The sequence below is a fragment of the Rutidosis leptorrhynchoides genome, chromosome 9 (assembly GCF_046630445.1).
Source record: "Rutidosis leptorrhynchoides isolate AG116_Rl617_1_P2 chromosome 9, CSIRO_AGI_Rlap_v1, whole genome shotgun sequence".
NCBI lineage: Eukaryota > Viridiplantae > Streptophyta > Magnoliopsida > Asterales > Asteraceae > Rutidosis > Rutidosis leptorrhynchoides.
In genome coordinates, this window is record NC_092341.1 from 216,546,388 (window position 1) to 216,557,268 (window position 10,881).

Consider the following 10,881-nt stretch of genomic DNA (forward strand, 5'->3'; position numbering starts at 1 on the left):
TTTTTTGTCGAAAGCTGGCGGATTCCGGTGGCTGGATCGTTGTCTGCGGTTCCCGAGGGCAGGCGATGGCTGCGGGCAACCTTAGGTGGTTACCAGTAGTTGCTTCCAATTTCTTGATGGTTGCGGGTGGCGGCTATAAGAGGTTGGCCATCATTGCCCGATGACATTGATGGTAGCTTGGTGGCTACAAGTGGGTGTCAATGGGTGAGGGCGATGTTTAGTTGCGGATGATGTCGTTGACGCCTGCTGGTGGATGCTGGCGGCTGATGATGGCGCTGGTAGTGGTGGCTGACACTGATGGTCGCTTGCGGTCATCGGTTGTTGCTGGTGACTGCGGGTGGCTGTTGGCGCTGATTGCTCTCTGCTTGGGTCCGGGGGTTTGTAAATGTACTTTGAAAACTTGGCGGAAATAACTGGTTCCTATATGGTTTGATTATGCATTTGGTACTGCTTTGTTGCGGCTTGTTTGGTTCATTCATTCCATTTTTCCTGTCGTCGGGTTTTTAGTGAGCTTGACGTTGTTGACTTCGGTAAATAGGCCTCGGGTTAGGTGTTTTTGGGTTGCCCGGTAAATGGTTTGGACTGACGGTTTTTGAGAAGTGTTGATGCGGGGTTGGATACGGGTCAGGTTTATGTGTTTGTTTTAGGCTTCGGTGGTGGTTTGTTTGTTTGGTATTTCAACTGTAATTCCTTTAGTAGTCGCTATGTATTAAATGTAATCGTTCATATTGTTTAGAACGAATAGAGTGTGTGTCTAGGAGTTTTGATCATTTGTGACCAAGTACTTCCACTATAGATCGTTTTGATCTGATTAATGTTGTTCCACTGGAACATCGGTTCTATTACATATATGCATATTAATAATTTTTGTCAAAAAAAAAAAAAAAAAAAAAACCTCAAATCCACGATTCAATATCCAAATAAGACCATCCGACCCAAAAACAGTTTGGGTCAAACTCTTTTGGGACACTAGTATTTTGAGTGGGGATTTGGTGACGTGGAAATACTGGCGACTAACAAGGCACGTCATCTATCAGATTATCAACTCTTTGGCTGCTCCGTCCGTCAGTCATCAGTTGCTTAATTAATCCGCCATTGTTGATTTTCCTCAAAACCTAAATATATAGATAAGATTGCAAGCTTACATCCTCTCTATTCATTCACTAATTCCATTCCATAGTTCCTTATTTCCATTTCCCTAATTTAATTCTATGGACTGGAAATTTACCCTTTCATTTCAATTGAATACTTTTACTTTTATTTTATGATTTCAATTGAATACGTCCAGTGATTTCAATTGTAGTGTGTTTGAATTTCAATTTGAAATTGCATAATCGTTATGGATATGTTTTTTGCTTCTCCTTCCAGAATACCTTCAATTAAGATGATATCATCTTCTCCAATTTCGTTATCTCGATATCGTTGCGACTCTTATTCTTCTTCCATTACCACTACATTATTACGTTCTTCTCGTGCTTCTCATCGATTGAATTTCATTCCACGCTTTTCAAATTTTAGGTAATTTCAATCACTTTCTTCTATATTTTGTGAATTTAATGAGAGATATACCTCTGGCTCTGCTTGTGTTGTGGTACTCTTTATGTTTGATTAATACGCTTGCTGTTGAATACTGCGGGATTTATTAGGTTATATAATAATAATAATAATTAGCTTTTTTTCATTCAATATGTATATATTTATTTATTTTCCATTATTAGTGTATTACTGCAGTGTTTGTGGTAGCTATCTGGTTCTTGTTTATTTTAAAGGCAGATAAATAACAGGAAAAACTCTTTTGAAAATTGATTATCTATGTATTTTAGGAGTAAGCACTTAGATATTGATTATAATTTCAGTTGATTTTTTTTTTCTTTATTGAAAAAATGGCTATATAATAAATTTTGTATGGACAACATAAACATACAATTAGTCATTGTTTACGTTATAAAATGTTCAACAATATTCTTTGCAATATCATCCACTTCATTAACCTTTTTGCAGGCAGAACAATTTGTATCCAAGATGCTCTATGATAAATGCTGAAGTCTTTAATGACGTCGTTACAGAAGAAGTTCATCATGATACTTCAACAGATGCCTCAAGTTGTTCAGTTCCCATTGTTCATCTTAATTCTGAGATCCATGATACTGAATCAACAAACTTGCTGGTGGAAGGAACTTTTGTCGACATGATTTTAACAACATTACCGGTACATCATTGAGCAACTTCTAACTTTCAAGCTATCTCATTTATAATCCTTGTATTTCTATAAATTTCTGTCCATGTTTCTCTTCAGATTCTTTCAGAGGAAGAGCAGAATGTCATTGCTGCGATGCCTGCTCATCCGTCAGGACTATACGGTCAGTGAATCCCTTGGTACATGCTAAAAGAATCCAGTTATAGCATATATATAAGAAAAATATCTGCATATATATGTATATGCTTACGCACGTACAGGGGCTTGTTTGAGTGTGTGCAAGATAGGGCATCGAACATAGCCCTAATTTTGAAAAGGCCCAAAATTCTATAAACATCATTATATATACTTGTTTTGCTGTCGGTCCAAGTAGGGCAAAAAGAACTTACAGCAGTGAAAAAAGTTTATGTTCTTCTTTCGACATAAATTACTCAAGTTAGAAATCGTCTTGATTGAGAGATCTAAGAAACAATGATAACTTGTTTTGCTATCTATAATGATAACTTTTTAGTAGTATTATCTTTTTATATGTAATGAAAAATTTATCGTTTATACGGGCCCATTTTTATGTATAGAAAAGGGACTTATGATTTAATGAGACGGCCCTCCCCACGTATGGATGCAGGGGCGAAAATATGTAGGGGCAGGGGGCTGCACCTGCCCCCCAGTGGATTTGTAATTTTTAGTGCAACAATTTTGGATTTTTGATTTCCTACAGTGGATATTCTTTTTTTCCAAAAGTCTCCATTTTTTTGCCCCCAAAGCCTCCATAATTTTGCCCAAAAACCTCCATATTTTTGCCCCAAAAAACCTTCATATTTTGCCCAAAAACCTCCATATTTTGCCCAGAAAAAGTTACTACACTTTTAAAAAAAAATTCCCCCCGGTGAAAAAAATTCCTGCTTCCGCTACTGTATGGATGTATATGTATATTGGTATATATGTTCTGTATTGCATCTGTTCCTAACATAAAAGGTTATGTTTGAATATCAGCGTTATATGCTAGTGTCTTAGCTGGGAACATGATAGAACAGCTATGGAATTTTGCTTGGCCTGCTGCTATTGCATTGCTTCATCCAAGCGTTCTTCCAGTTGCAGTGATGGGTTTCTGCACCAAGGTTTCAACGATCAATATGAGCTAAATGTCTTTTAATTAGTTCCTTGTGAACAGACTTTCTTACCTCGTGTTCTTTTATTTTTCTTCTTGAAAAGGTTGCTGTTATTGCTGGAGGCCCATTAGTTGGCAAACTCATGGATCAATTTCCTCGTGTACCTGCTTATAATTTTTTGACTACTGTCCAGGTATTCTTTGTTGCCACACATCTAATAGAGTTGTCAAAACGGTGGGTCGGGCCGGTTGGTTAATAGGTCGAAGTAGGTGCTCATCCAAAACAGATAAAGTGCTTGATTTAATCGATGTGAAACACTTTATCGTCTAAATATTATTAAATATATGTAATTAGTTGGTGTATTAAATGTTAATACTATTTCTATTTTGTTAAATGAAATGTTGAAAAAATGTTTTACACTTTTTAAGCACTGTATGATGTCTTTTGACACAAATCTATCTGTTTCAGATAGAATGTAACCTGAATCAACTTATTCTAGTAAATTGTAAAACTTGCCACCTTTGATATCTAGGTATATCTTGCATGAAATTTTGTTTTAATTTTTATTTTTTTTACCTGTTTTATGTATCAGGCATCTGCTCAACTGTTATCAGCTGGGATGATAATTCAGGCACATATGGCACACGCCTCGCTCGAAACCTCTGTACTCATGCGTCCATGGTTTATCATATTAGTATTAGCAGGCGCTGTTGAGAGGCTATCTGGACTGGCTTTAGGGGTTGCTGTCGAACGTGATTGGATTGTCCTGGTATTACCTTACTGCTTACTCTTCTGTTCTTGTCTGTGTTGTTTTGGTTGTTTTTTTTATGTATGTGGTGTTTGGATGTGCACTTAAAAGTAATAATGCGATACTGAATAATAATAAAAGGGGTGTCAGAAAATACGGTTTCAATGTGTTTCTCTGTTTGACCCTGCGGTAATAACAAAATCACGTTTATGAATATTTATGGAACATTTAGATTACTATTAAGATTAAGATATTAATATATAAAACAACTTAAATGGAGACTCTGTAAAATACGTAGAGATGGTTTAGAAGTCTCTCAATTTATGTTAAAAATTGAGGTAAATAAGTGATCTTGATATTTCCATAGATGATAAGTCCTGTTGCTGACAGTATTAGTGTTGTAAAACTTACAGAGTACTCCTTTTTATTAACTGACAGAGCTGATTTTCCAAAATCCTACAGATAAATTGGTCAAAGCCGGTCATTGGGTCGAAATCATATTTAGTTGGTCAAAATTGAAATTAGTCGGTCAAAATCGGTCAAAGCCAATATTGGTAACATTTTAAAATGAATCTGAATTAGAATTATGGATTTTTGAAACAATGAAGATTATGTTTATAAGACAATCATGTTAACATTTATGTTCATGTGTATGGATATCTTGTATATCTACACATATAATTTTGAAATTTCTTACGTATTTTTAAATGTATAAAAGTACAATCCGATTACTCCCCGAGATGCCGATTACTCCCTCAAAAGTCTCGACCGAGTACTCCCCGAGTAGCGATTTTCGCAACCTTGGATAGTACTAAACTGATTGTCTAAAAAAAATGTGTTCACTAAATAATTGTATATTTAGAAGCAAAATATATGTATACATACATTGGAATTTGAAAACTGATTATCTAAGCTTTTGGTTTCCGGAACCAGACAATCAGTTCCAAAGCACAAATACAAATCCCATCTTGTTATATGCAAGTCCTATGACAACAGGGGACATTAATTTTCCTATTGTAGAGTTCCATTCAACCATCTTTTTAATGCTACAATATTTTGTTTCCTCAGTTAGCAGGAACAAACCGGCCAATTGCTCTTGCTCAAGCAAATGCTACTCTGAGTCGTATTGATCTTCTCTGTGAGGTACTTATGATCCTATTCTGTACTATGAGTTCCATTGTTTTTCCTATTAACCGTGCACTTCGACACTTTTCATGTGTGTAACTTCTGTACATTATTTTATTAAAATGTTGCACAGCGTCTATACATGTATCTGTTTGATGCAATACTTGAAGTTTAACTGTGATAAAAGCTTATGAACTTAAACTGATGGATTATAGTACTGCAGATTGCTGGTGCATCACTGTTTGGAATCCTTTTATCTAAATACGAAACAGTAACTTGCTTGAAGCTTGCTGCTGCTTTAATGATGTGGGCATTGCCTGTTGTGGTAATGAACTATGATTATTTTTGTCTCTTGTTTCATATTACAAATTTCTATAGGAATAACAAGATCTATTCTTGATATATTAGATTGGCCTCACATGGTTAACCAACAAGCTTTCATTTGGTGTTCTAGACCGTGCAAAATGTTCGCAAACATGTTGCCGAGCTTCCTCCACAGAACCTCTACCACATACTGATAATCTAGGTTAATATATTATAGTACTATTTACTTGTATCTATTACTTCATCTTTTGTGTGTGTTTAACTTACTATTTTTGCTGTGTTGGTGATCAGTAAATGTTAGTATGGCTGCTATTAAAAACGGATGGGATGAATATTTGCAACAACCTGTTCTTCCGGCTAGCCTAGCCTATGTGCTTCTTTGCTTTAATGTTGTTCTAGCCCCAGGTGGTCTAATGACCGCTTTCCTCACACAACATGGTATGTTGTTTTACTCTATAATTCTGCATCTTATCTGATAGTTATTTCTCCTAATCTAGTTATTTTTGACGACACTAAACAATCAGAAAGTCTTAATTATATATTATTCTTTTAAAACATATTATTCTTTTACAAAGTTTTAAAAAATTATTATACTGCCATGACATTCATATGATGACCCATTGCTATTTACATATACGTAGTATACATCAAAATATTTACTCTTTATTAACATTCCAGCATCAAAGATAATCTCTGCATTTTCTTCGTTTTAAGAAACAAGCTATTAAATACGACAGTAGTTAAATAAATGTACAGAAGAAACATTTTAAATCATGGATATGTATTTTTATCCTTTTCAGGTTTAAGCCCGTCTCTTATTGGAGGATTTAGTTGCTTATGTGCTTTTATGGGTGTTGGAGCAACATATATGTCTGCACAAATGGTCAAGCGGCTTGGCATATTAAAGGTAGGCTTTATAGTCCCAGGGTGTTTGTACATATCTAACGACTTCCTAAGATAATATAACTTTAGAAAGATATAAACTTATATCAATATTATAACTGATATATCGTTGTAGGCCGGAGCAGCTGGACTCATACTACAAGCTTCACTTCTTACCATGGCTGTTGGCGTATATTGGAGTGGAGCTTTTTCAAAGCAGACTGCCCTTCTTTTCTTTCTTGGTTTCATTGTAAGTCATCTTTTTCTCAATATCTTATTTATTTATTGATTATAGTAAGTTATAGCTGACATAATAGATGAGTCATACGTAATGGTTAACGGATCAAAATTGTGAATCTTGTGTTTTGTCTATTTGGATTTCATAAATGATTACTCCGTACTTTGCAATACATTTAATGTTCACTAGTCATATATGTTCATCTTAATGTTCATTAACAAGAAACAACCACATTTGTCACAAACAATCTTGTTCAAAATGGCAATAACAAAGCTGACATTCCATATTCAGGTGTTATCAAGACTGGGAAACATGTCATACGAAGTAGTTGGAGCACAAATTCTACAAACGGGAATCGCACCTTCTAAAGCAAATCTTATTGGGGCAACAGAAGTTTCGATTGCGAGTCTAGCAGAATCGATAATCTTGGGTGTTGTTATAATTGCAAATGACATTTCACATTTTGGATTTTTGGCAATGCTTTCCCTTTTATCGGTAGTGGGTGCGGCATGGTTGTTCTGCCGCTGGTTAACCAATCCTACTGATGTACAAAGAAGTCTTTTTTCCTTTTGACCCAAATTTTTTATTCTACTGTAAGTATTTTATCGGGTATACTAATTGTAGTTCAAATTCATGTATCTGTTTAGTTAGGTTTATGGGGTAAAACGTCCTGGTATATGTTAGATTCACAGCCTATTTAGTTGTGGGAAATGTGAAGTGCTACAATGGATTTCCTACTTGTAATATTTACCTAGTATTTGTTGAGCACTAGGCCCATAATCGAACCCGAGGTTCAGTGAATAATTCAAGAATCGTGCAAAGTTCATTTTCGCCAACATGAACATGTTTGCCGTTCAATCATCTATGATTGTCAATATTTATGAAGAGGAAATGATCAGTAATGTTAATAGGACCGCAAGCTTGGGTGATGGTGGTGTACAGAGGGATCAGGATCATATATGCGTACATGTTCGACAGATTGTGCTTAAACTGTATTTAAGTTCACTCAGTTCCAGGATTCAAACTCAATGGGGTCCCGATTTTTTTCCTAGTACTAATTATATTTTAATGTTATTTTAATGGTTATTTACCTTAAAAATAACTACAAATTTGATATATACATGTGGTCCGACTAGTTGAATTTTGAGGTGTCCTATACACTTTAAAGGAAAAGCTATAAATTCGAAAAATATATGGGGTCATGTACTTAAATTTAGTGGTGTCTTTTACATTTTAAAGGGTATTTTCTACACCAAATTTTCAAATTAGTGGTGTCCCGTGACCTCACGGGTCAAAAGCTACACTCGCCACTGAGTTTACTACTCTTACTTCTAACATCACCTAATTTACGTAATTTTAACATTTTATCTAGAGTAGATTACACACACACACGATTTTGAGCGGAAACCCGAACCATATTACATGATTTGAACCTTAAACCATCTCGAGAGGTAGGCGGGTCATACCTGAGTCCTAAATACGGGTCGGTAAAACCTCCACGGGGTAATCCGGCTTTTAAGAAATAAATTCCATGGATATTTTTAAAGAGAGAGACTCGAATTTGATACCTTCATAAAGTGAGTTTCATTAGATTATACCATTAAACTTTATCTATTAGTAAGATAGTCCTTGACATTTTACATAATGAGGCGGTAGTTTATCTTCTGACATTGGTTAAATAATCTCGTTAATTATTTACACGATGATCTTCTTCCTCAAACAATAACTTGCCCAACAATTAATTTTGCTAAACAAGGTTAAAATTAGTGACAAATTTCGGGCATTATTTAAAACTCATGAAAATTTGATTTTCTATTTTCATAGCGTCTCAATTTTATTTTTATTTTTACTTTATTTTTTAATTTTTTTTCTACTTATTGGCCGGAGGTCCACTAAGAAGCAATCTCTCTATCCGTTGAATAGAGAAAGGATGACTATCTCTATTTTTGAGAGTGTTTTTCACTCTGAGTGTAGAAATGACTTGTCTTTATTTTCGGATAGAGAATGATTGTTTACATTTCACCTCCTCCATACATTAATTATGTAGTATTGGATTTTGTTGTGTAAATTATATACACTACATATGTATATGATAAAGAAAAACAAAAACCAATCCACTGGCTTCCATTTCAACAATCATTTTTGCATTTTGGCTTCATGAACTAACAATTATTTATTTCCATAAAAAAACTTATCACCACTAAATCATTTTCAACAAGCAAAGCTTCCATTCCTAACCTAAAAAAACTTATGCTTCCTCTAACCAAATTCACCATCCCTAACACACGAATTCCTTTCTACAGTCAACGCCAACTTTCTAGACGGATGAACACACATATCATTCACACCTTCTTTATGTACTTAAATTGTTTTCAAAAGCGATACGTTACTGTCAACGTATCAATCTGAAAATAGGTTACGCGAGAATGAAGTTATTTGTGGGGTGTAGACTGTAGAGACAGAGTGCTGTAATGATGGAGGTAGGATCATTGAGTGAATCTATTTCTAAAGAGGTTGTGAAATCATAGATTTTAATCGTCGTCGAAGCCACCAAGACAACCATTACGTAAAAATTCCGGATTACTCCCGATTACTCATTTTTAAGAACACGGCAATCCGGTTTCCTATAATTTTCGTTCAATTTATCACGTCAACGTTGGTTAATGAGTCAAAATTAGATTTGTTGGTCAAAGTCGACTTAGTCAGTCAAAATCAAAACTGGTGAACATCTTAATATAAATTTAAACTAGAATTTAGAGTTTTTAACAAAATAACACTTATTCTCATGTTTCAAGACAATTATAATACAGTAAAGTTTACGTTTATATCGATATTCTTATTCTATATTTACACATAATTTCAAAATTTACTACATCGTATTTAAATATATAAAAAGTTCAATCCGATTAATCTATGAGTTACCGATTACTCCTTCTCCAAAGTCCCAAGCAACCTAATACTCTTGAGTAGCTAGTTTTGCAACCTTTATCATGACCCAAAACTGCAGTTAACATTTAACATGAAAATTAAGAGTAGATGCCACAATGGAAGAATGAAATTGGTGCTCATTCTCATAAAAACAAAAATTCAGTTTGCAACATCACTACATTAGTTTAATTCATAAAATGGAAAAATAATAACAAGAAGCACATGCCAATATCATCATACACTATCTATAAACCCCATTAGTTTCTTCAACCCACTAAACAAGATTGTTGAAGAAGAAGAAGAAGATGGTGAATCTTGAGACAAGTGTTGATCAACCAATTCCTTAACAGATTTAGCAGACAATGGATGAAAATTAAAACCCCAATCTGAAACAAATTCTTCAACCAAAACCCATTTATCATTTTCCTCCATTTTCTCCCATTTTATCTTCAATTCTTCTTTCCCCAATCCAAGGTACGAACACATCTCTGCATACATCAACTTCCGGCTTGATTTCATTGCTTCTTGTGTTTCTAGCATCTGGGTTTTCAACTTTTCAATCTCTGTTGCTAAACCCATTTCTAACTCCATGTCATTCATTTTGGGGTTTGAATTTGAGCATGAAATTTTGTATCTTTTTAGGTTATTGTGGCATTGGGGAAATTGGTGACTGTAGAATTGTTTGAATTGTAGGGATTGTGTTGGGGGAACCAGATGAATATGAACCCTAATTACGGCCATTTTCTTGGTTTGTTTCTCAGTAGTTGTTAACGCTTTTTATTTCTGAACCAGTTTTGACTTGGCTTTCACACATGTAAAAATCTACTTCTCATCTACTTTCTACTTTTTTACAAAACAAAATCTTACGTGTGGTCAACCACACGTTGCGGCGGCCGCTGCTCCAAAATGTAGTTAAAGATTTTTGTAATGAAAATATTTAACGTTAATAAACGTAACATAATTTAAGGCGCAATAATTCGTTTCAACATATCGAACATCTCTTATAGTTGTAGATTAAAATGTACAATAGTTTAATTTTTTCTTTTGATTATAAACTAACTAATTATATATTTGATATTGTATGGGTGAAGAAATTAGAAAATATATATTAGTTGAAAAAAACGTTATACTTTCATGGTTGATAAAGTTGATATAAAGTTGCATAATCGGTTGTGTAATCAATAATATATAAGAGAGTTATTGTGTAATCAATAATCTATAAGAGAGTTATTTGAAAAAAAGGTTCATTAAAAATGTAATACGATCATTTGTAGATTTTAGATACTACAATATATGAAGTAAATAAAAAAAAACACAAAAGGACGAAAAA

General features: G+C 34.3%; 2 protein-coding genes across 2 annotated transcripts; one reads left to right on the top strand and one right to left on the bottom strand.

Moving 5' to 3' along the window:
• Window positions 1-1,086: 1,086 nt before the first annotated feature.
• Window positions 1,087-7,796, top strand: LOC139865900 (solute carrier family 40 member 3, chloroplastic). Its single transcript, XM_071853998.1, has 13 exons — window positions 1,087-1,518; window positions 2,002-2,209; window positions 2,297-2,360; window positions 3,191-3,315; window positions 3,410-3,499; window positions 3,899-4,075; window positions 5,123-5,197; window positions 5,403-5,504; window positions 5,588-5,705; window positions 5,795-5,941; window positions 6,304-6,410; window positions 6,522-6,635; window positions 6,915-7,796. Exons 1-13 carry the CDS (start codon window positions 1,340-1,342, stop codon window positions 7,194-7,196), a joined length of 1,788 nt encoding a protein of 595 aa, XP_071710099.1. The 5' UTR covers window positions 1,087-1,339; the 3' UTR covers window positions 7,197-7,796.
• A 1,780-nt stretch (window positions 7,797-9,576) lies between these two features.
• On the bottom strand, window positions 9,577-10,142 carry LOC139868527 (uncharacterized). Its single transcript, XM_071856865.1, has 2 exons — window positions 9,792-10,142; window positions 9,577-9,624 (listed from the first exon to the last, which is right to left on the bottom strand). The coding sequence occupies exons 1-2, from the start codon at window positions 10,140-10,142 to the stop codon at window positions 9,577-9,579; spliced, it is 399 nt and encodes a 132-aa protein (XP_071712966.1).
• Window positions 10,143-10,881: the final 739 nt, after the last annotated feature.

Excerpts from the sequence above, each read along its gene's own strand:
- LOC139865900 (XM_071853998.1), top strand. The coding sequence starts at position 1,340 with ATGGATATGTTTTTTGCTTCTCCTTCCAGAATACCTTCAATTAAGATG. Across the intron at positions 2,210-2,296 it reads TGATTTTAACAACATTACCG|ATTCTTTCAGAGGAAGAGCA; the intron begins GTACATCATTGA and ends GTTTCTCTTCAG. Across the intron at positions 5,706-5,794 it reads ACCACATACTGATAATCTAG|TAAATGTTAGTATGGCTGCT; the intron begins GTTAATATATTA and ends GTTGGTGATCAG.
- LOC139868527 (XM_071856865.1), bottom strand. The coding sequence starts at position 10,142 with ATGGAGTTAGAAATGGGTTTAGCAACAGAGATTGAAAAGTTGAAAACC. Across the intron at positions 9,625-9,791 it reads TAATGGGGTTTATAGATAGT|TTTTGGGTCATGATAAAGGT; the intron begins GTATGATGATAT and ends TGTTAACTGCAG.